Source organism: Ovis aries, chromosome 19 (genome assembly GCF_016772045.2).
Source record: "Ovis aries strain OAR_USU_Benz2616 breed Rambouillet chromosome 19, ARS-UI_Ramb_v3.0, whole genome shotgun sequence".
Lineage (NCBI taxonomy): Eukaryota > Metazoa > Chordata > Mammalia > Artiodactyla > Bovidae > Ovis > Ovis aries.
In genome coordinates this window covers 57,338,731-57,361,494 of record NC_056072.1, presented here as the reverse complement: position 1 = coordinate 57,361,494, position 22,764 = coordinate 57,338,731, and the positions used below count along the sequence as shown (strand labels likewise).

The 22,764-nt window shown below is 53.9% G+C and overlaps 1 protein-coding gene across 4 annotated transcripts in view; it reads left to right on the top strand.

Annotated features, from left to right (window-relative positions):
- Nucleotides 1-22,764, top strand: part of FGD5 (FYVE, RhoGEF and PH domain containing 5) — a 118,518-nt gene that overhangs the window by 79,695 nt on the left and 16,059 nt on the right. For 3 of the 4 annotated variants that reach the window (XM_027957811.2, XM_027957809.2, XM_027957812.2), the window contains 7 exons: nucleotides 8,460-8,620; nucleotides 8,874-9,030; nucleotides 9,621-9,708; nucleotides 11,325-11,375; nucleotides 11,956-12,014; nucleotides 17,742-17,813; nucleotides 18,749-18,817. In XM_027957811.2, the coding sequence (XP_027813612.1) occupies nucleotides 8,460-8,620; nucleotides 8,874-9,030; nucleotides 9,621-9,708; nucleotides 11,325-11,375; nucleotides 11,956-12,014; nucleotides 17,742-17,813; nucleotides 18,749-18,817 (657 nt within the window). The remainder of the gene's footprint in view (nucleotides 1-8,459; nucleotides 8,621-8,873; nucleotides 9,031-9,620; nucleotides 9,709-11,324; nucleotides 11,376-11,955; nucleotides 12,015-17,741; nucleotides 17,814-18,748; nucleotides 18,818-22,764) is intronic. The other variant, XM_042236431.1, reaches the window with a different exon arrangement.

Genomic DNA, 22,764 nt, shown 5'->3' with positions numbered 1-22,764 from the left:
ACTGGGGGACCCCAAGTATAACCCAGACTAAGCCCCCAAATGGCTTCATCCTGGGAAAGTGGGTGCAGAACCAAGAAAATTCTGTGTTTCTCAGGGACAGGGAGAGTAACTGTTACTTATCTTTGCAGCTGCTGCCCATTCAGAAATAGTTTTTAATCAGCTGGGAGGGGTGCGGTGGGGGTTAGGTTTCTAAGTCTTTGTTGGGCTCTTCCAGGGCTGAGAGGGCATGGATCTTTGGGAGAAGCAGAGAGAAGCAGATTTTTGTCAAGTGTGAGAAGATGTGCTTTCTTTCGCCCTGACCTGAGGGGGTGAGGGGGTGACAGGCTCCCTGTGCTGGGAGGTGTGGAGGCAGTAGCTGTCGGGGCATCTTAGGAGAGGAGGTTCCCACTGTAACCATTGGCTCTTCCTTTTATATTTTCATGCAACACAGGGAAAAAAATTGCTGTGCGACCTTGGAAAGTCTCTTCTGTCTTGGGGCCGCACCTTGGGATGGCTGGTGGGACTCAGATGTCTTTAGCCAAGGGAGCTTGTTCTCACAGGGAATGCCACTCGGGACGCCCAGACGAAGAGTGGGTGAAACAGAGACGCTTTTGTTCAGAGACAGGGGGAGGCCACAGTCGCCTCTGCCTCTGCCTCCCTTCCCCCTGGGTCTCCGCGGAGGACAATGTGAGAAAGACTCGCCTCCATCAGCAGGTCCCAAGGTGCAGTCCCTGAACCAGCAGCGTTAGCTTGAGGGAGAGGAGTATCCTTAGATCCCACCCCAGATCTTCTAGGTCAGAGACTTGGGGGCTGGGGCCTGGACATCTGTATCCTCAGGACCCTGCAGGCAATACCTGTGTTGACACTGACATTTGAGACCCACAGATGGGTGATCCTGTAAGTTCCCTGAGCACAGGCTGCCCGTGCCTGGGTACCCGGGAGCTAAAATACGCGGATGCTCAGGTCCCACCCTCAGAGGTTTGCGATTCTCTGGTCCAGAGTGCAGCCTGATCACTGGGAGTTGCAAGGCTGCCCCTGGAACTGAGAACCTTGTGGGAAAGTAGCAGACACCCATTGAGCACAGTTTGTGAACAAAGCCGGGTCAATGCCAGAGTGAAAGAAACGCGAGTGAGACAGTCTGCTCCCTGCTTGATTGGAGGGACGATAATAGAAACATGAAGATAATGGGAGGTAGCCTGACAGTGCAAAATTCCGAATAGTCATTACCTCCCAGGCTGGGACACACGTGAGTCCGCTCCAGGTAGACAGTAGGTGGCCTGCGGAGTAGCTGACGTCCCCAGAGAAACACGGCACATTTATTAAGAGCCTCTGCTTTGCTCTAGATACGTAATTTTAAATAAACTGGACATGGATATATTTGGGTGCTTCCCTGGTGGCTCAGATGGTAAAGAATCTATCTGCAATTCAGGAGTCCTGGGTTCGATCCCTGGCTCAGGAAGTCCCTGAGCGGCTAAGCACAGCACATTTTGGAGAAGAGCGTAAAATATGCATTCATTTTCAGGCTGAAAGAGGAGCCTTCAGAGACGTTCTGAGGTCAGGGTGGCTCTCTTCAGGCCGCGACCCCAGATCTCTGGAGCCCGCCTGCCACAGCTAGAGAAGGCACACACGATGCACTGAAGATCCCGCGTGCCGCAACTGAGACCAGGGGCTGGTCGCTCAGTCGTGTCTCACTCTGTGCGACCCCGTGGACGGTAGCCCGCCAGGCTCCTCTGTCCATGGGATTCTCCAGGCAAGAACACTGGAGTGGGCTTCCACTTCCTTCTCCAGGGGCTCTTCCCGACCCCGGGATTGAACCCGGGTGTCTTGCGTCCCCTGCATTGGCAAGTGGATTCTTTACCACTGTGCCACCTGGGAAGACAGTGGAACTGTCGGGCCGTAGGGTGAGCGTAGATTTAACTTCATTAGCAGCTGCCAAGTAGATTTATGACGTGGTTGAAGCGAGATACAGCCTGACTCCCAGCGTGTGGGTCTAGCACTTCCCACGCGCACTGGCCAGCTTTCCCACACACTCAGTGCTTTTTACTCACGGCCGCTGTGGTTTCAAATGTGGTTTCAACTGATGATTAATGAAATTGAGTATCTTTCCTCTGTTTACTAGCCTTTTGGAAATCCTCTTTTGAAAAACATCCTTGGCCTGTTCTTTCATTGGGTTGTCTGTCCTTTTCTCATTGATTTGTGGCAGTTATTTAAATATTCTGGACACAAGTCCATTTTCAGATACGGTATCGAACCCGTATCTCTTGCATCTCCTGCGTTGGCGGGTGGGTTCTTTACCACTAGCGCCTTTCCACCGCTGTAGTATGATCGTTCCAGTCTCTCCAGTTCCTTGCAGTGCTTGTTGTTACGTCTTTTAATTATAACCATCCTGGTGGGTGTGAAGTGGTATCAGTTGTGGCTTTGATTTTGCATTTCCCTAATGACTAATGATGTTAGGCATCCTTCCACGTGTTTTTTTTGGCCATTTGTATATATTTTTTGGAAAGATATCTTTTCAGATCCTTTGCCTATTTTTTAATGGGTTGTGTTTTTTTAGTATAATTCTGTATACAAGCCCCTAATCAGATACATGATTTGCAAATGTATCTTCCCATTCTGTATCCTTGATAGTATTCTTTGAAGCACAGAAGTTTTAAATTTTGATAAACTCTTAATTTATTTTTTCTTTCGTTGCTTGGGCTTCTGGTATTGTATCTAAGAAAGCTTTGAAAGTGAAAGTTGCTCAGTTGTGCCATCTATGTAGTCTTGACTGTATAGTCCGTGGAATTCCCCAGGCCAGAATACTGGAGTGGGTAACCTTTCCCTTCTCCAGGGGATCTTCCCAACCTAAGGATCAAACCGAGGTCTTCTGCAAAGAAAGCTTTGCCTGACCCCAAATCATGAAGATTTACTCTGATTTTTTAAAAGAGTTTTATAGTATTAGCTCTTACTTTCAGTCTTTCATTTTGAGTTAACGTTTGTGTATGAGCTAAAGGAGGAGTCCATATTCATTTCTTTTGCATATGGATATTCAAATATCTCAGCACCATTTGTTGAAAAGATTATTTTACCATTGAATTTTCTTGGCACCCTTGTCAAAAATCAATTGACTATAAATGTGTGAGGGTTTATTTCTGGATTCTCGGTTCCATTCCATTAACCTAAATATCCTCATGTCATTGCCACACGATCTCGGGTCTTGTAGCCCCATAGTAAGTTTTGAGATCAGGAAGCATGATTCCTCCAGCTTTGTGCCTTTTGAAGATTGTTTGGACTGTTGCGGATCTGTTACGTCTTCATATGAACTTTAGGATCAGCTTGTCAATTTCTGTAAAAAATAAAAAAATAGAAGGCAGCTTGGATCTCGATAGAGGCTGACGAGCCTCTGTCAGATCGGAATGTGCTGCTCTGTTAACAGTATTAAGTGGTATGCTTTTCTGTCTGTTCATTCTGTTAAGTTTTGAGAGCTTGATATTGAAACCCCAACCAAAGATATTAATTTATCTACTTTGAAAGATAGTTGTAATATATAGTGGAACTAGAGATCTCTTCAAGCAAATTGGAGATGAAGGGAACATTTCATGTGAAGATGGGCACGATAAAGGATAGAAACAGTAAGGACCTCACAGAAGGGGAAGAGATTAAGAAGAGGTGGCAGGAATACACAGAGCTGTACAAAAGGTCATAATGACCCAGATAACCACGATGGCATGATCAGTCACCTAGAGCCAGACGTCCTGGAATTCGAAGTCAAGTGGGCCTTAGGAAGCGTCACTATGAACAGCGCTGGTGGAGGTGATGGGACTCCAGCTGAGCAGTTTCAAATCCTAAAAGATGATGCCGTTAAAGCGCTGCACTCAATATGTCACCAAATTTGGAAACCCCAGCAGTGGCCAGAGGACTGGAAAAGGTCAGTTTTCATTCCGATCCCAAAGAAGGGCCATGCCAAAGAATGTTCAAACTATAGTGCAGCTGTGCTCATTTCACATGCTGGAAAGATTATGCTCAAAATCCCTCAAACTAGCCTTCAGCAGCATGTGAACGAAGAAGTTTCAGATGTACAGACTGGATTTTGAAAAGGCAGAGGAACCAGAGATCAAATCATCAGCAGTCATTGGATCATGGGGAAAACAAGAGAATACCAGAAAAATATCTACTTCTGCTTCATTGACTACATCAAAGCGTTTGACTGTGTGGATCACAACAAACTGAAAAATTCCTAAAGAGGGGAATACCGGGCCTTACCTGCCTCCTGAGAAACCTGTATGCAGGTCAACAGGCAACAGTTAGAACTGAACACAGAACAACGGACTGGCCGCCTCCAGTATGTTCTCCCAGCAGAGTGAACTTTTAAAGAGAGGTATCAGGTCATTTTGCTCCCCTGCTTAGCACCCTTCAGGATTCCCCATCACCCCAGGATGAAACCCAAGTCCCTTCAGAAGCCTTCAGGGCGCCTGTGGGAAGGGTCCCATCTGACCCCTCAGCATCCTCATCTTCCCATCCTGAGCCCACACACATAAGCACTCACTTAGCCACACCCACACACTCAAACCACAGCCAGCTCAGCTCCCCCCCACCTCAGGGCCTTTGCACCTGCTGCCCCCTGCGCGGACCACTCCCCCTCTTTTCTCCAGGGCGTGGCCTCTCTGGAGCTAAGGCAGGTCTCCTTCCTGGAGTTGCACGGCCCCGGTGCTTTTCCAGTGGACGCTTACACCCTGTGTTGACATCATCACATTGCTCTCTGCCTTTCCCCGAGACTGCACGCTCTTTGGGGGCAGGACAGCATCTCTCCTGCTCCCACGTTTCTTCCCTGATGGCTCGGAGCAGAGCAGGTGCCCAGGATACTTGTTGAATGAAAAAGAGATGGGGACCACGGACCCAGTACGCCTTCCCTCTGTCTGTGGTGGTTGCTGGCCCCCCGGGTGCAGTGACGGCAGAAACCGTCCAGGGAGCCGTGGACAGGGTGGCGGGTTCTCCGCACTTCGAGTGAGTTTGCGAATCGATGTCTGAACAATTCCCATTGTGCCCCAGTTTATGGAATGAGTCATGTTGATGGTGGCCGTCCTGCCCGTTGGGACTGAGCCAATTGAGTGAGAATTAATTACAGATGAGAAGCCAGCTTGCAAAGCCATTAATATTTCAGCTCCCTGGAGTGTGATGCAAGCGCAGCCGCCGGCCTTGTCTTTGCTTGTCCTTCCCCCTCCCTCTCCCCACTTCTGTGTATTCGGTCTGCGTGTCGGGCTGACCCAATTCAGGTCTTGGCTCCCCCATAACTCACTCCCCTCTTCTGTTAAATGGGGGCCCTGCCATCCATCTATGCGCAGGCGTTGTAAAACTCCTCTGTTGATAACGCACACTCTGCTGGACCTCAGAAGATGGGAGGGAACGTTCAGACGTGGCCCTGTTCTGAGGATGTCTTACCTCAAGTGGAACCAGGGCTTCCCTGGTGGTGCAGTGGGACCCAGGTTCGGTCCCTGGTCCGGGAAAATCCCGTTTGCTGCAGAGTAACAGCCCGTGCTCTGCAATAAGAGAAGCCACTGCAGGGAGAAGCCGGCGCGCCACATCTAGAAAGCAGCCCCACTCCCTGCAACTAGAGAAAGCCCTCAGGCGGCCACGGAGACCCAGGACGGCCAAAAATATATAAAGTTACTTTAAAAAATAAAGCAGGAGCGTTGCTGCTGTGGGAATAGCGCTTGACAGTTTCCAAAGCAGTGTTAAACATCAGGACGAGCCTCTCAGGAGCCTCACGCTGTGTTTACTTGGTGGCACAGTCATCCCCATTTTACAGGTGCGGAAACTGAGGCTCGGATAGCTTGGCAGTTTGCCTGTGATCACTTCTGGGGTAGCTGAGCTGGAACCTGCCCAGAGCCGAGGAGGGAGTGTGTTAAAGTCCGCTGTCAACCAGCTGCCAGGCAGGAGGGGCGATCGGCCAGGTCAGCATGTTTTCTCTTTCCGGGATGCCAGGGCTGAGAAGTCCCTTGGACAGCCAGGACATCAAACCAGTCCATCCTAAAGGAAATCAGCCCTGAATGCTCATTGGAAGGACTGATGCTGAAGCTCCAATCCTTTGGCCCCCTGATGCGAAGAGCTGACTCACTGAAAAAGACACTGATGCTGGGAAGGACTGAGGGCAGGAGGAGAAGTGGGCAACAGAAGATGAGATGGTTGGACAGCATCACTGACTCAGTGAACATGAGTTTGAGCAAACTCGGGATGGTGAAGGACAGGGAAGCCTGGCGTGCTGCAGTCCACGGAGTCGCAAAGAGACATGATTGAGCGACTAAACAGGGCTTAGAAGTCCTTGTGGGGCTGGAGGCTGGCTCCTAAAAAAATCAGAGACCCGAAAGGGAAGAATGGGTGGGTCCTCCCTCGCCAGGTCAGCAGAGAGACCTCCCCTCCAGGTTCAGAATGACCCGGTGTCCCAGAGCCGGCTCTGGGCAGAACTAAGAATTCAGAACCTCTGCCCTCTGGCTGCCGACCGCACCCAGGCCTCTCCCTGTCACTCACGCTTCCTCCCCGCCCTCATCCCCCCGCCGCACCCGCCCCCCCCCCCGCACCCCCCCCCTCCGCCGCCCCGGGACTGGCTCTCAGGAAAGGCTCTGGCTGCTCAGGTACAAAGGAAATCGGTTTCTAATTATGGCTCAAGCTTGTGGCCTCCACTTAAGGACACACATGCTCTCTCTGCCCAGAGGACTCAGAGTTTCTGATTTGAGAGATGGGGACCAAGCTCATCCCCACTCCTTGGGACTGCTAGCAGGGTGACCGCCCTCCCGGTGGCCCCTTGCCATTCCCGGCAGAGAAGGTGGTGGCGTCCAGGAGGTCAGTGTGGCACAGGGTGCGGTGTTGAAGTGGAGACCTCTGCAACCTCATACCTGCTGTCCCGCCTGGAGCACGGTGGCCTCCTTGCTGATGTTCTGGGGCGGCCAGAGAGTCTCCCTGGGTCTCTGCCCCGCTCCTGTGATCTGTCTCTCTCCCTCCATGCATGCCCCTTCCTCTGCCTTCTCGTTTCCCTTTCTTTCCCTCTCGTCTGCTCCCTCCCTTGGCCCCATCCCACCTCCCTACCTCTTGGGCACTTGCCCTTTTCAGATACCTCTGTAATGAAAAACTTCTCTCACAGTGACAGCTGTTCAGTGATGGAATTAACTGTCTTGCCCACTGATAGTTCCCCGTCAGGGAGGCAGTTGAACAAGGCAGGGTGGTTGTCCTTCCTGAATGCTGACAAGGTGGCTTGACCTTCTCGATTTGGGCTGGACCAGTACTTTGGCCACCTGATGTGAAGGGCTGACTCATCGGGAAAGACCCCGATGCTGGGAAGGATTGAGGACAGGAGAAGGGGGAGACAGGGTGAGACGACTAGATAGCATCACTGACTCAATGGGCATGAATATGAGCAAACTCCGGGGTGGCGCTAGTGGTAAAGAATCTGCCTTCCAGGGCAGGTAGATGGAAGAGATGATCCCTGGGTTCGGAAGACCCCCTGGAGGATGGTATGAGAGCCCACTCCAGTATTCTTGCCTGGAGAATCCCATGGACAGAGGATTCCTGGGCTACAGCCCATAGGGTCGCAAAGAGTCTGACGTGGCTCAGCGACTGGACGACAACTCTGTGGCTGGACCATGGCTTTTGATGCTGAGGTTCACCCAACATTCGTTGCCTCATGATTCAGGGTGGCTTCAGGATATTCCGTGTATTTATAACTTGTAAGTGCTGAGCCTCGTGTAAGGGCCTGTGTATTTGAAGATCAGGTATTTTGTGAGAAAGAAGTCTTACATTCTTTATAATGTTAATGTTTATTAAATTTAATTTTTAAAGTACCTAATCGTTTCGCAGAAATTTTAGAAAACAGAGACAAGAAGAGGGAAAGTAATCGATTCCTAATTCCATACCCCCGACACTGTGTCTGTTTACACTTCATCCCGCTTCCTTTCAGCTTTTTCCTTTGTTCACTTTTCATGCAGCTGTGTTGTGGTGGGAAGGCAGCTTTTTCTTGATCTCTTAGCCGTACGTGTGGATGTTTCTACACAGTCGCCGTCTTTACTGTTTTTACATCGGGGAGCGGGTGCCTATGGTTTCTTTAGACTTTGTTGTGAAAGAGCAGCCCATTAACTTCTTTACAGATGGATAGTCGTAAAGCAAGAGCTGTATAATATTTCTTCAGAGAAGCAATTACCCCACTTCTTACCTGTCCCCTAAAAGAACAGGGTACACCCAAGGCTGGGGAGTCCCCACAAGGAAGGGGAGGAATGAGCAAGCTTTAGATCTGCTCCATGCCAGGAGCTTGTGGGGCTCCTTGGGCATCCATTACCTGTGATCACCAGGGGCGCGTTGTCACCCCCGGTTCACAGGGTCTGAGGACCCTGGCAGGAGGTCCCTGGAGTCAGCATGGAGTCAGGACTCCAGAGCCGAGGGGCGGTTGCCAGGGGGCCTGGGTTCAGTCAGTCCTGTGGGCATGTGCATTAGTAACAGGCCTCTCCGGGTTTCAGGATTTCCATGGAGCGGTCGTGAGGGTCTTGGATGAGATGGACTATGAGGGCAAGGACCTGGTGGCGCGGGAGGAGCTGAGACGTGGCCTGAGTGAGCTCCCGGCCATCCACGACCTTCACCAGGAGATCCTGGAGGAGCTGGAGGAGAGGCTGGCACACTGGTGAGCGGCCCCAGGCCCCCACCCCTACCCCGTTGCCAAGAGGAATGCTGCGGGGTGGGGCAGGCATACCCCCACACACACCATGTAAAGCGGTGGTCTCCATCTGATGGGTGGGGGTGCCGAGACACGGGGGTGCCTGGTCCCTCCCCTGCCGCGGGAGGTTCCACCACCCAGGATGCCGTGCCTGTCCTCACCGTCACGGGGGCCACGAGCCTGAGATCTTGGGGTCCCATCCCCGTCTCCTTGACTGCAGGGAAGGCCGACAGAAGGTGGCTGACGTCTTCCTGGCCCGGGAGCAGGAGTTTGAGCACCATGCCACTCATATCCTGCAGTTCGACAGGTACCTGAGTCTGCTCGGTGAGAACTGCCTCCACGCCCCGCGGCTGGCAGCGGCCGTCCGAGAATTTGAGGTGGGTCCCTTGGTCCTCCCAGGAACCCACTCTCAGGATGCAGGGGTGGGGATGGGCATGGAAGGGCTTCATGCCAATCAGGGGAGGTCAGACCTGGAGGGGTGGGGAGGAGAGGACGACCCAGCAGAAGGGAAAACCCAGAACATCCCTCTTTGGGCCATCACTGACAACTCCATGAGCACTGGCCATGGGGAGGGTTTTAGCAGCTGTTCTCCTGTCCCGGGAGAGAAGCACAAAGCAAGCCGGGGCCCTAAAGCCATGGGAGTGAGCAACAAATGGCCAGCAGCTGAGGATCCAGTAACTGCTAGCTTCATGGACTTTGCTCTATCGCTAACGGGGGCTGGGAGAGACATATTCCTGAGTGTAGGTAGCAGTGTGTGAGCCTAAAGGAACAAACTGTCAGAGTGGGGCAAAGCTAATCTGAGAGGACTTCCTGGAGGAGGGGACCCTGGTTTGGGAGATGGCTCGGCCCGGCCAGGAGAAGGCACGGCTGGGACGTGTGTGGCTGGGCTCACGTGGGATGCCGTGAACCCAGAGCCGGGGGCAGGGGTCCCTGATGGAGTTTCGTTGTCCTGGTTTCTCGGGAGCAGCAGAGTCAGCAGGGAGGCGGCCAGAACGTGAAGCATCTGCTGCTGCGTGTGGTGCGGCGCCTGTTCCAGTACGAAGCGCTCCTCACAGGTGGGCCCCTGGGAGGGCAGGGCGCCGAGGCCGGGTGGGGAGAGCAGAGGGGTGGCACCCGCGGAGTGGCGGAGGAGACCCGGCCTCCCACTGTGGCTGGATGGGGCGGGCACAGTCTCTCAGTCGTGTCCCCCTCCCCTGGGAAGGTGCCAGGCACCCAGCCCACCCCCTTCCTCCCGCTGAGCTCCGGACCCCCACGGCCGCGTGGAAACTTGCTGGAGTGCCCAGCTGCTGCACCTCGCTGCAGCCTCTCCCAGCCAAACACACAGCAACTCACGTCTCCCCCGTGGTCTGCATTTCCTCCCTGGCTTCTCTGGGTCTCGTTTCCCTAAATCTGTTCTTATCACCAGAGCCCTCCTGAGTCAGCGGATGTTTTCCCCTCGGACCTGCTGGCCCTCTCTGTGGCTTTGTCACTGACCGCTTCCTGCTTCTTGAAGCGCTTTCCTCCTGGGCTTCTGTGATACACGCTCTCCCCTCCTCCTTCTGACCTCTCTGACTCTTCTCACTCTCCTCCTCGTGGCTCCAGGAATGTCAGTGTGTCTTGGGTCTCAGCCCCAGGTCCTCTTGGCTTCCTTCTCTACAAACTGTCCCCTGGGAATGTCATCCCCTCCCCGACCTCTGTCCTGAGCAGCTGCCCCCCAAGTGGACAGAGACCCCCTGGCCCAGGAGCTGATGCTCTGCTGGGGAGAAATGGAACTGCACCCATACAGATATGCGTGTAACTCCAGAAAGCTGTCCAGCTGTAAAAAAGACATTCGGGCCAGGAGATGGAGGGTTTGTTCATCTAATTCAACCAGGATTTATTAAGCACCTACTGTGTACCAGACTCTGTGCTAGAAACTGAGGAGGTAGAGGTGAATTAAACAGCCAGAGTCTGTGATACTATGAGCTTATACTCAAACAAGCAAATAAGGAATTAAAAATACGTTATGTCTGTGATAAGAGCTCTCAAGAAAATGAAGGCAGATTAAGGGCATTCAGGGGAACAGTCTGCTGTGTTAGATCCAGGCGTCAGATAAGATTTGTCTGAGGAGGTAACATTGAACAGAGGTCTCAATGAAGTGAGGGCACGAGCCATATGACCATCCGAAAGAAAAGCGTACCAAGTGGAAGAAATTGTAAGTGCAAAGGCCCCAGGGTCTGAGCAAACGTGTCACATTCAAGAAGCAGCAAGAATGCCAACCCTGCCCCAGTGAGCGAGCAGCGTGGAGAGGTCGCTAGAGTGAGACCAGCCTGTGTCAAGCAGTTGTGGGTGTGAACGTGTTAAGGGGTCTCACACGTCACACTGCCGAGTGGTGGTCACATCTGTGTCCCCCCAGCAGACTGTGAGCCTCTTCAGGCCTTGCACAGCACCAAGCACATGGCAGGCGCTCGGTCAGCGTCTGTGAATGGATGGATGAGTGGCTGGCGGCGGCGGGCGCCACACCGGTGTTGATGCTGAGGGCCAGGCTTTGTGCCCGTGTGTTCTTACGGTCGGGCTGACAGGAGAGAGGCGGTTCCCCTCTTCCTTCTGGAAGTCTTCCTGTGTCTCTGGAGACTGAGGGTCTCTTGTTGTGGACCCCAGGGGGCAGGCCTCACCAGGGCAAATTGACTCCTGACTCTTGTTCCATCCGCAGACTATTTAAATAACCTTTGCCCGGACTCAGCGGAGTACGACGACACGCAGGGTAAGTCTGCGTGTGAATACAGAGGAAGCAGAGCTATGGGCCGCCCATCCCCCGGCTCTGGACTCCACCCCAGTTCCCAGGCGCACAGCACGGCCCCCTCCCTGCTGGCTGGGCATGCAGGGGCCAGGAGGCCTCTGGGGCTGTTGAGTGACACCCCCTTTGCCTCAACCGTGGGGACTCCCCGGGGCGTGGACTAACATCCAGTCAGAGGAGGAGAAGGGGCGTGGCCAGAGTTTGGTGATAGGAGGGGCCACCGGGTCTAACAAACTCCCTAGACTCCTGATTTCCTCCCCGTCCTGTGTGGCCATCACTGCATACGACTTGCCAGGGCAGTCTCTATGTTGACACGCTCTACATGGAGCCAGGGAAACTGAGGCATGGAGGGGTCACACTGCTGTCAAGGGCACTTCAGCAGTAGCGGCCAAGCTGCGGTTGGGCCAGTGCCCTCACCAGCCGTGGGAAGGATTGGCGCTACCCCCATGCACGGCCCTGCAGGGGGACCTCTGGGGCAGGAGGTGAGCGGGTGGCAGCTAGCCCGGCCCTGCCCAGGACGTCCAGTGCTCTCTGCTTCTCTCCACAGGTGCGCTGACCCTCATCTCCAAGGTCACAGACCGTGCCAGTGACAGCATGGAGCAAGGCGTAAGTCTGGCCACGGGCGCCTTCCCGTGGGTGCAGGTGCCAGGGCCCCCTCCACCCTCCCAGGTCTGCCTGTGATACCCCCACTTCTTGGTGGGGGGTGCAGGCCATCATTCATCTCATGGGATCCTGCAAAGAGCCGTGGCTTCTGGCCCTGACACTTGCTGTGTGACTTCAGGCCCTGTGCGTCCCTCCCTGAGCCTCCGGTTCCCCATTTATTTGAACAATGAGGAGGGCTGCAGACTTGCACAGACCAGATAAGTAGCGTCCAGACCCTGGTCTGAGAGCATCTACATCAGCACCCGGGGTGCTCTGTAAACTACAGATTCCTGGATATGCCTTCCAGTCTTGCCAACTGGAACTTCTGGGGTAGGGTTCAGAGATAGGCAGTTTTAACAAGCACCCCAGGTAAATGTCTGGCTCACAAAAGTTGGAGAGCTGCTCATGCACAGGACCATGTGAGCTCTAAGCACATGCCTGATTCTGACAGTGTGTAACTTCATTTGGGAGACACTGATCAGATATTTACTGGGTGTCTGTCTGGGATGATCAGCTTTATCCCACCTCCCAACTCTGTTCCAGTGGTTTCCATGGTTGCTGGTGTCTACATTTTTTTCTGCTCCTTTAAGCTGTAAATAAGCTAGAGCTGTGTGTTGGGAATGATTCTGAGGCTGAGTCCTTGCTCGGTGGTGAAAGTTCAGTGATCGATTAGTGATGCCTGACACAGGCAGAGGTGGGAGTGATGGTGGTACGTGTGCCAAGCTGTTGCTTGGCTTTGCTGTGGCAGGTACACAGAGCATCCTTATAGTGAGTCATCCACAGGTAGAAAAAGGGGAAGGGAAGTAACATCTCTTAGACTCCTGGTCTTAGGTTGGGATCTGGAGATACAGAGATAAAGCCCTGAGTCCTGGCCCTTGAGGAAGACACTGCTTAGCACAGCATTTAAGACATGGACATGAAGAATCATGATAAATATGAGAGAGAAAGTGCTACAAGTTTCAGAAGAGGGTTTCATCTCTCCCCTGGGGATGCTGAGATGCGATGATACAGGAGGTGCCCCTACAGGGAGAACTTTATGCATGCCAGGAAGGCAGAGGGGGCCCAGGTGGTCCAGTTGGAGTGCCCAGCTCCAGGCGTGAAGACGAGAAAGTGCCGGTGCGTCAGAGCTCGGAGGGTCACCCAGCGAGGCTGGAAGATGGGAGCAGTGTAGGCGCAGTTGGAAAGCGTCTGGGGGCAGACATCAGGGTAGCTGATGGAAGAGTCTGCAAGCCTGGAGGCTGAAGCCAGTGGGAAATCCGGTGGGTCATCGGGTCCTCTCCACTCCCCTGACGTCCGGGAGCTCCCTGCTCTTTGGCATGTTGTATAGGCAGTGAGATTTCCCTCAATGTAGCCAAAATACAGAGGCGCTTTGGAGCTGGTGCAGCAGAGGTAGCGGCAGATGGACCGGGGGGCTCCCACTTCCTGTTAGGGGGGATGTCTCTGCTTCCAAAGAGAAAAACCGGGTCAGGAAGGGCCACGTCTTCCCTCCCACACTGAGCTGTCATGATTAGACTAAGTTTACAGTTTGGGCTTCCCAGGTGGCCCTGTGGGAAAGAAGCTGTCTGCAGATGCAGGAGACATAAGAGATGTAGGCTCGACCCCTGGGTCGGGAAGATCCCCTGGAGGACGACATGGCAACTCCCTCCAGTGTTCTTGCCTGGAGAATCCCGTGGACAGGAACCTAGCCACAGTCCATAGGGTTGCAAAGAGTCGGACACAACTGCAGCGGCTACGCACACACGCGTGGGTGCATAGCTTATAGTTTAGGGGGAGAAAGATCACAGAAAACACTGCTCTCAATATCAGATGAAGGGCACATCCTGGCAACGTGACATAGGGCTCTCGACGTGAACCGTGATTGCGTGGTCAAGGTTGTGCTGCTTGGATTTCTGCATGCAAAGCTCCACCCCCACCTGCCGGTCCCTACTGGCTGGAGGAAAGTCTCTGCACACAGCCCGCATGTAAGGAATGGGGGATTATGCTCTCTCCCCTTGAGGAAAGAGTACCTACCTGAATTATTTGGACATCTTCTGCAAGGGAGATTGGCCTCTTCTCCCTTATTAATGTGTTCACTAGTTCTGAGTTAATTTATATCTGAATTATTTATATCAGTAAGAACTCATGGATCCATATTTATGTTTGGCTTCTAATCCTATGCACTTGATTTTATTTCTCAAATTGTCCCAGCTTTGGCTGTTAGGAGCCGGCCAGCTGGTTCCTGTGCCCCTTTGGCATGCCCCCATCAACGGGGCTTTGTGTGGGGATTTCTATTTTGCTTAGCTTTTGAGCACTTCCTTACTTCCTGGCACTGTGAGACGCTCCATGTTCATGTGGCACGTGTTCCTCCCCAGTCCTAGAGTCACCGGTTTCTCCAGAGAGCCTTGGTTTGTTTCAGTGGATAATGTTATTAGAAACCAGGATGTGGGCACAGTGCTCACTGCTACTGGGGTATCATTTCTTCTGATTCTGTCAGCTACAGAGCAAAGACTTCTGTGTATTTACTGTGTATATACTCCTATGAACAGCTGTTTCTGTACATAGCCATCTGTATTAAGCTAAATGTGAGTGTCTTACCGAGTCTTCAACTCTACTTGTTGCCAAGTGGATCATTCCAGCCTCCTCCCCTGGCTTCTCTGTAAATTTCCTCTCCCAAGAGGAGTGTTGGAGTTGAAACCTGGCTCCTAGCATCCAACAGCCATTTATTTAATTGATCGATTTACCTTCCTTCTTGAAAAATGTTTTTCCTGGGTATAGAAATCTGGGTTGACCAGAGCTTTCTTTCAGTACTTTTCAGACGCCACTCCACTGTCTTATATCCTGCCTACTTTTGGAGAAGAAATCTGCTGCAGTCTTTCTGTTTACCCTCTTTATGTAACAGGTCCCCTTTTTACTGGCTGCCTTCAAGATCTTCTCTTTACACTTGACTTCTAGAAGTTTGACTATGATGTCTAAATATGTGTGTTTTGGAGAAGTCGTGGCATTTATCCTGTTGTGATTATCAAGCTTCCTGGGCTTGTGCTTTTTGTCCATTAATTTTGGAAAATTTTCTTGGGTCCTCTGCTCTTCCCTCTGCACCCCCCCCAACCCTGCACTCTTACTTTCTCTTTTTGTTTCAATGGGGGTGAATCTCAGCTTGAAAAGAAAGTGAAAGTGAAAGCTGCTCAGTCGTGTCCGACTCTCTGGGACCCCATGGACTGTACAGTCCGTGGAATTCTCCAGGCCAGAATACTGGAGTGGGGTAGCCTTTCCTCCTCCAGGGGATCTTCCCAACCCAGGGACTGAACCCACATTGCAGGTGGATTCTTCACCAGCTGGGCCACAAGGGAAGCCCTTCCCAAGTTCGTTCCTTCGTTCCTGAGCTGTGTTCGATTTGCTGCTAAGCTTCTCATAGGGATTCTTCGTTTCTGAGAACACGTTTCTTACTGTTCACGTTTCCATCTCTTGTTTGTTTTCGTCTCTACTGAAACTCTCTCTGTGCATGCCTGCTGTCCTATCTTTTCCAGTGGCTCCTCTAACATAATTAGTCATAGTTACGGTGATGTCCCTGTCTGATGATGGCTCCAACGTCTGGTTTTCTGGAACACTTTATGTCTTGAAAATGGGTTAGGGTTCTCCCTTGCTTCCTGTGTTTCCCGTGTCTGATTGAACCCCGTTATGTGCAGAGGAACTGTAGACCCTGTGGGAAATAGTATCTGCCTTTAAAAGTGGGCATGTCTCTTTTTCTACTCAAGCCATTCACGTCGAGGGTGGGAACTGAATCACTGCAGTCAGTAGCTGAGCTGGGTTTAGGTTTTGTTGTCAGACGTCACCTTCAGACCCCCACAGACGTCATGCTCCTCTGGAAGGTGGCTGCTGTCACCTGCTGCTAGATGTGGGACCCGAGGGCCCAGGGACTTTTCCTGCTGCGTCTTCCGCTTTTTGCAATCTCTGCACCACGGAAGGGACCTCTGCGTCCTTCCCCTCCTCGGGGCTAGACCACTGCGTCCTGTCACACAGGGCTCATGGGTCACGGCTCCCGCGGACAAGCCTCAGTCTTAAGGAGGGCCTGTGAGCCCGGCTCCCTGTAGCGTTCCTGCCCCTCCTTCACGGGCAGCCGGCCTCTGCCGTGTACCAGTGGCGGGTCTTGGGCAGGTTTCTGCTTTGTCTTGGTGTGTGATCCTGCACCTGAGAGGTCACCCACCTCTTCTTGGAACAGGTACCTCTAGCTGCTTCTGCCCTTGCCTTGGAAGCCATGGGCTCTTTGCCTCAGGGTCTGGGAGTGGGATGGTTGCCTCACCTCCCACAGTGGTGGAGGGTCTTACAGGAGAGAGGGGCCTGGGGAAATGGGCTGGATTTCATGCCAGCCCCACAGTTGGCAGCCTGCACCCCTTCAGCACCAAGAGGGGATTCTCTCTGCTCCCACTCTTCCTTGTAAGCACCAGGCAGAAACTCCTGGAAAGAGAGTGTGAGGGCCTCCACATGCCCCTTGGCCCTGGGGCTCCCTCTATCCTAACACCGTCCCACCGGCCCACACCTGACCTTTAAGAAGCTATTAACATTTTAGCTGCTTTCTTCTCAACCTTCTTTATGCCGACAACCTGCTCCCTGTGTGTTGCCAGAGGCACGATAACTCATTCATCTCATGTGTCCACGGTGGGGTCCTGGGGACCCCAGAGCTCCAGTAAACATAAGCAGAGTTCTGCTTTTGTAGATGATGTGATTCTTTTTTTTTCTCCCTGTTAGGGCGGGGGCATGGTGTCCTTACAGCTCCTACATCATAACCAGAGGTAGAATAACTTTTACACGTTTTCTGATGGGTAGGATTTTATGCCCTGAACTGACCCTGATGCTGGGAAAGATTGAAGGCAGGAGGAGAAGGGGGCGACAGAGGATAAGATGGTTGGGTGGCATCATCGACTCAAGGGACATGATTTTGTGCAAACTCTGGGAGATGGTGAAGGACAGGGAAGCCTGGTGTGCTGCAGTCCATGGGGTCGCAGAGTTGGACATGGTTTAATGACTGAACTGGGGACAGTGTCGAGGGCTTTTCAAGGCATTTTCTCTGCACAGTTTTCACCGTGTTCCTTGACTTTAGACCCAACCCTGCGTGAGGTTCAGGGTCATCGCCCTTCCAGTACTCCGGGCCGCTGTGACAGGGGAGGGGCCAGGGACCGTACGTGTTGTGAATTCCCAGTGAGCTTCTGGGCACACGTGTTTCTTCAGGGAGCCCAGAGCGTTTTTTCGCCAGGCACTGCATTTTCTCAGTCATTCTGTCTCAGTAACCGAGCTCTCCATCAAAGGCTTTAAGCCCACAGAGCCAGTCCGGCCTGAGGCTTCTGTCACTTGTGGGTTATTGCCATCTGGATGCTCCGGGCGTTATGGGGGACACAGGCTAGAGTAGGAGCAGTGGCCCCCAGATAAACGGGCATTGGACGGCATAGTGAGGCCAAGTGACCATCTCCACGGTGTGCAGACAGAGGGCGCTGTCACACCCAGGCCTGCAGGGACTAGCTGGATTGCCGGGAACCCACACGGGTGGCATCCCGCGGACCCAGGCTCGGTTCCCGGTCCCACCAGCGACAGGAAGTGGGACTGGGAGCAGGTCCCACCTGGGCTGCGTTTCCTCCTCCAAAGTGGAAGCAGGGCCGCCCGCTCCTTACAGAGGAGATGAGGGCCCTGACCACCTCGCCCTCGCCCTGCCCCCGCCCGCAGGAAAACCTCCAGAAGCTGGTCCACATCGAGCACAGCGTTCGGGGCCAAGGGGATCTCCTGCAGCCGGGAAGGGTGAGTGCCTCCACCGCGGAGGGCACCGGCAGGCCGGTGGGCGAGGCCCTGATAAGCCCCATTGTTCAGCCGGGCTGGCCCCAGACGGGCCTGGCCGCAGGTGCCCACAGGCAGGGAGGGAGGGGGGCGGGGGGGGAGGGCGGGAGGGCAAGGGCCCTGCTGGGCTCCGCAGGCCCCTGGCTGTCTCCCCTAGGGCTTTCTGCGCTCGGGGCCTTAAACAGCAGTGCCATTGGGGTCCCATGTTCCTCTCAGAAGAAAAGACACCGGGATCCTCAGTTTAGTCCAGTTGTTGGGAAATCTGGGAAGCCATCTCTCAGGAACCCCAACGTTTTTTAAAAGACAGATTTACCCACTTATAAGCTTCCAAATGGAAAACACAAAACTCAACTCAAAAGTAGTAAAAAAAAAAAAAATGTGTTCATGACCTATTCCGGTCCATGAAAGACAAGAGACAAAGGAGTGAGAGATGGTACCTAGGTGTAAAATCCCACCTAGTGTTCTGATTCAGTGTCCTCAGTTTAGTGAATACATATCAGACATCTGTTTGTATCCTCCAGAATTGAGGGGGCTGTAGCAACTGTTCACAGGTCTTCAGCCGCTTTAGCAAACTGGCATCTCAGAGGCTCTGTTCTCATCAGACGCCCGTGACAGCAAACCAGGGACCAAGCCATTGTTGGGACCACTCTGTGGCTGGCCCTCTGTCTGGGTGGGTGTGGTTCAAAGAGGGTGCTCCCCAAAGGCCAGATGCCTGTTTCCAGGGCAGCCCCACCAAGCGTGGAGCACAGCTCCTGGGCAAGGGGCTTCTGCCATGAGCCAGTCTGCTGAGCTCCAGGAGGCACCGTAATTGGTTTCCCGCTGAAGGGCCTCCCCCAAGCCTTCTCCAGGACGGAGCAGGGGGTCAGCCTGACCACCGAGGGCTGCTTCTCTGCTCACAGGAGTTTCTGAAGGAAGGGACGCTGATGAAAGTAACAGGGAAGAACACACGCCCCCGGCACCTGTTTCTGGTAAGTACCCGGCCTCCGGTCACGCCCGGACTGCAGGTTCTGTGAAGCATTTGGGGGCCATTACCCGAGGATGACAGGAAGGCCGAGGAGACCAGAGCTGACCCCTTAGGGTGAGGATTGTCCAGGAAAGCCGAAAGCCGAGGGCTTAAGCCTCTTTCTCGGGTATTACTTGAAAGATTTCATTATTCATGTGCCCATCCTAAAACCAGGAGGGTCTTAAACTGGGAGTAACTGTTCAGCTGCCTTCTGACATGTGAGCTACCAGAGACCCAGAAAGGAGAGTTGACCTGGCTGGCCCTCCCAGCAAGTCGGGAGCGGAGGCCCAAAGGAAGCCAGCGCTCTGAGCTGAGCCTGGCCGTGTCTGCACTCTGCACAGGACGGGACAGAGGGATGTCCTTAATGACCTCCCAGCCCAGTCTGGAACACCAGGGAATGTCCAGGCCTGGGGGAGGCGGGGGGCGGGTACCAACTCACTGGAAAAGACCCTGATGCTGGGAAAGATTGAGGGCAGGAGGAGAAGGGGACTACAGAGGGCGAGATGGTGGGATGGTATCACTGACTCAACAGGCATGAGTTTGAGCAAGCCCTGGGAGATGGTGATGGACAGGGAGGCCTGGCATGCTGCAGTCCATGGGGTCACAGATAGCAGACACGACCGAGCAGCTGAACAACAGCAGCGGATGCTGAGCTTTACGCAGGTCTTGGCCCCAGTCCTGAGACCCCCAAGGTGTTTTGCCGGTTGAGTTCTTCTCTCTGCTAGAAGTGATTTTTCTCTCTGCTTCTTCACCATTCGCTGTCAGTTTTTGTTCCCACTATTACAGTCTCCTTTGTTAGAATTGTGTGCATAGTAAACGTGGAGAGGCTCTGAGTCAGTGGGTAGGAGTTCTCTCTGTTGAAGCACCTCCTGTGTGCTGGGTGCTGGAACCCAATAGCTCAGAGTCCCCTTCTCTGCCCTCAACCTCCAGCGTCCAGGGTAAAGATTGAGTTATGAGAGTAGGTTGGGCAGAATCTCGGGGACGGGGGGGATATGGAAGGAAGGAGAGGATCCAGGAGAGTGGGGAAATAGGAAGGTGGATGGCACAGTGGCAGCTGGCATTTGTGGAGTGTTCTCTGGGTGCTGTGCCGTATGCTGAGTGCTTTGTGTGTTTTTTCCCCGGGGAAAACCGTATCCGCGTCAGGCTTGAAAGGAAGGATTGGAGTTTTGTCAGGTGGATGAAGGAAGAGCATTTCAGGAGCAGGAACAGCAGCAGCCAAGGGTGGAGGTGTGTCTGGAACACCTGTTGGTCTGGTAGAGTCACGAGTGCAGATGGGCGCTTTTGCTCATAGGGCTGGCAGGGTGTGGTGGTCTCCAGTGGTCCTGCCAGCTGGGGGGCTAAATTCCAGATTGGCCTTGCGGTCCTGAACAGGGGAACTGTGAGCCTGGCTGGAAGCGTCTCACTCACGGCCGCCTGCCAAGGTTTGCAGAGCCTCTGTGGCCTGTGGCCTGGCCTCAGTGGGCACTCGGCTCCATATACAGACCAGAGGAGCCGAGTCCAGAGGCTCGTCTCCGTCTGCTTCATCCTCCCCACCACCTGTCACCTCCCCTGAGCAGCCCTCACTCTGGCAGGCTGCCGCTGCCGTGCAGGAGGCCGTGTGGTCCTGGGCCATTCACAGAGCCCTGGCTGCGCGGCAGTGGCTCCAGGGGCAGCTGCAGAAAGGCGGGGTCACCGTGGTGACATGGGTGGGTTCCCTGGGGGTGGGCGGGGTGTGGCCACCCCCAGGCACACCACCCTGCACGCCCTGGAGGCACCTTCATCCACTCATGATCCTCACCCCTCCACGGATGAGCTCTGTAGACCTGGGAGAGGGAGTCTAGCCTGTCTGTGGCTTGGTTGCCCCTCTACACCTGCCTGAGGGGACGGTGGGGCCCGAATTGAGATCCTTCCTGCCAGGGCCTCAGCCCAGCGCCTGGCCTGGCCAGTGGTTCTCGTCAGTGTTAGAACAACAGAGCCAGACAGGGCTTGGAAGCTTCCTCTGGTCCCGGGGTCAGCCGGCCGCCTGTTTTGTTCAGAGAAGTCTCTGGGAGTACAGCCTCCCAGAGTATGCGTTCTTCCTTGAGTGTCTCTGGTGCCTGCTTTTGGGAGATGATGGCTGAGTCAGGCAGTTGAAGCAGAGACCATCTGGCCCACAGAGACCGAAATACTTTCTTTGTTGCTCAGTTGGGTCCAACTCTGCGACCCCGTGGACTGCAGCACACCGGGCTTCCCTGTCCTTTACTATCTCCCAGAATTTGCACAAGCTCATGTCCATTGAGTCAATGATGCCATCTGACCATCTCATCCTCTGTCGCCCCCTTCTCCTCCTGCTTTCAATCTTTCCCAGCATCGGGGTCTTTTCCGATGAGTCAGTTCTTAGCATCAGGTGGCCAAAGTATTGGAGCTTCAGCTTCAGCATCAGTCCTTCCAATGAATATTCAGTGTTCGTTTCCCTTAGGATGGACTGGTTTGACCTCCTGGCAGTCCAAGGGACTCTCAAGACAGTTTGAAAGCATCAATTCTTCAGTGCTCAGCCTTCTTTACGGTCCAGCTCTCACATCTGTACATGAATATCTGACTCTTTACGGAACAGTTTGCCGACCCTGGTCTGTTCCAACTCTGTTCAGACAGTGAGGCCCTGAGAGAGGAAGGGCTTGCCTGAGGCTACACTGCGGCTCAGTGTCCAGGCCAGTCCCAGAAGTGCCGGGAGAGCTGGTGGAAAACTCGCCCATCCCGACCCCTCTGCAGACACCGTCTGCGGGGAGAGGAGCGCGGACCCTGAGTTTCTGCCCCCGCTTCAGACCGCGTCTTCCTGATCCCCTTTGGCTCCCACGCATGGGGCCTTTCTGGGGGCCACTCTCCCTCGATGCTTGTAGTGAAGTGGGGGTGGGGGTGTCCCCCTCTTGGCAGGGGGGCGGCTGAGGCCCCAGAGAGCGAGACCACTTGTCTGGAGCCATCAGCTCCTGCAGGGCAGGGTCGGGATGGATGGCCCAGAGCGCCACCTGGAGGACGCCATCGGCTCTTCACGCTGTGCACTTAGAAACTCTGAAGGCAGAGTGGCTTAAGTTTCTGCATGTCTGCCCTGCTTCGGGGCGGCAGGCTTCAGTTATTCATTCAACAAACCTTAATTGAGCATCGGTGCAGCAGTGAACGGGCTTCCCTGGAGGCTCAGACAGTAAAGAATCTGCCTGCAATGCAAGAGACCCGGGTTCCATCCCTGGGTGGGGAAGATCCCCTGGAGGAGGAAATGACAACCCACTACAGCATTCTTGCCTGGAGAATCCAGGCTATTCTCCAGGCAAACGCAGGAGCCTGGCAGACTTACAGTTCATGGGGTCACAGAGAGTCGGCCATGACTTAACGCTATCTATCTAACTTGCAGTGAACAGGACCCGCCAGCTCCCTGTCTTCAAGAATCTTCCCCTTCCCTCCCTCCCTTCCTTAACTCTGCTTGTTAGAGGCTGACTTGATAGAGAGTTCATCCGTGTTAAGTGTACATGTTGGTGTCTGTCGACAACTGCATATTGTCGTGTGACCACCGCTTGGGTCCAGATACGGAGCACATCCAGCCCCCCAGAAGTTCCCCGGGGCACCTCCCCTCACTGTCCCCCAGGCACCCACTGCCCTTACCTCCATCAGTGCAGATGAGCTGTTCTGGAGCTTCATGTACATGCTGTGAAGCACCGTGGACTCCACAGTCCGGCTTCTTCTCGCTGGCATGTGTGGGAGGCTGAGTCTTGTCGTCAGGCGTGTTCCGTCTGCCCGCTGGTTGCTGTGTGGCTGCGAGCTGTGAATGTGCCTCCGTTTCTGTGTCCTGATACCCGCTGATAGATGTTTGGGTTGTTTCTCTTTGGAGTGGTGCTGGATAAACCTCGTCCCAACATCCCCGTCCTGGACTTGCTATGGGCATATGTGCATTTGCTCCTCTGTGTC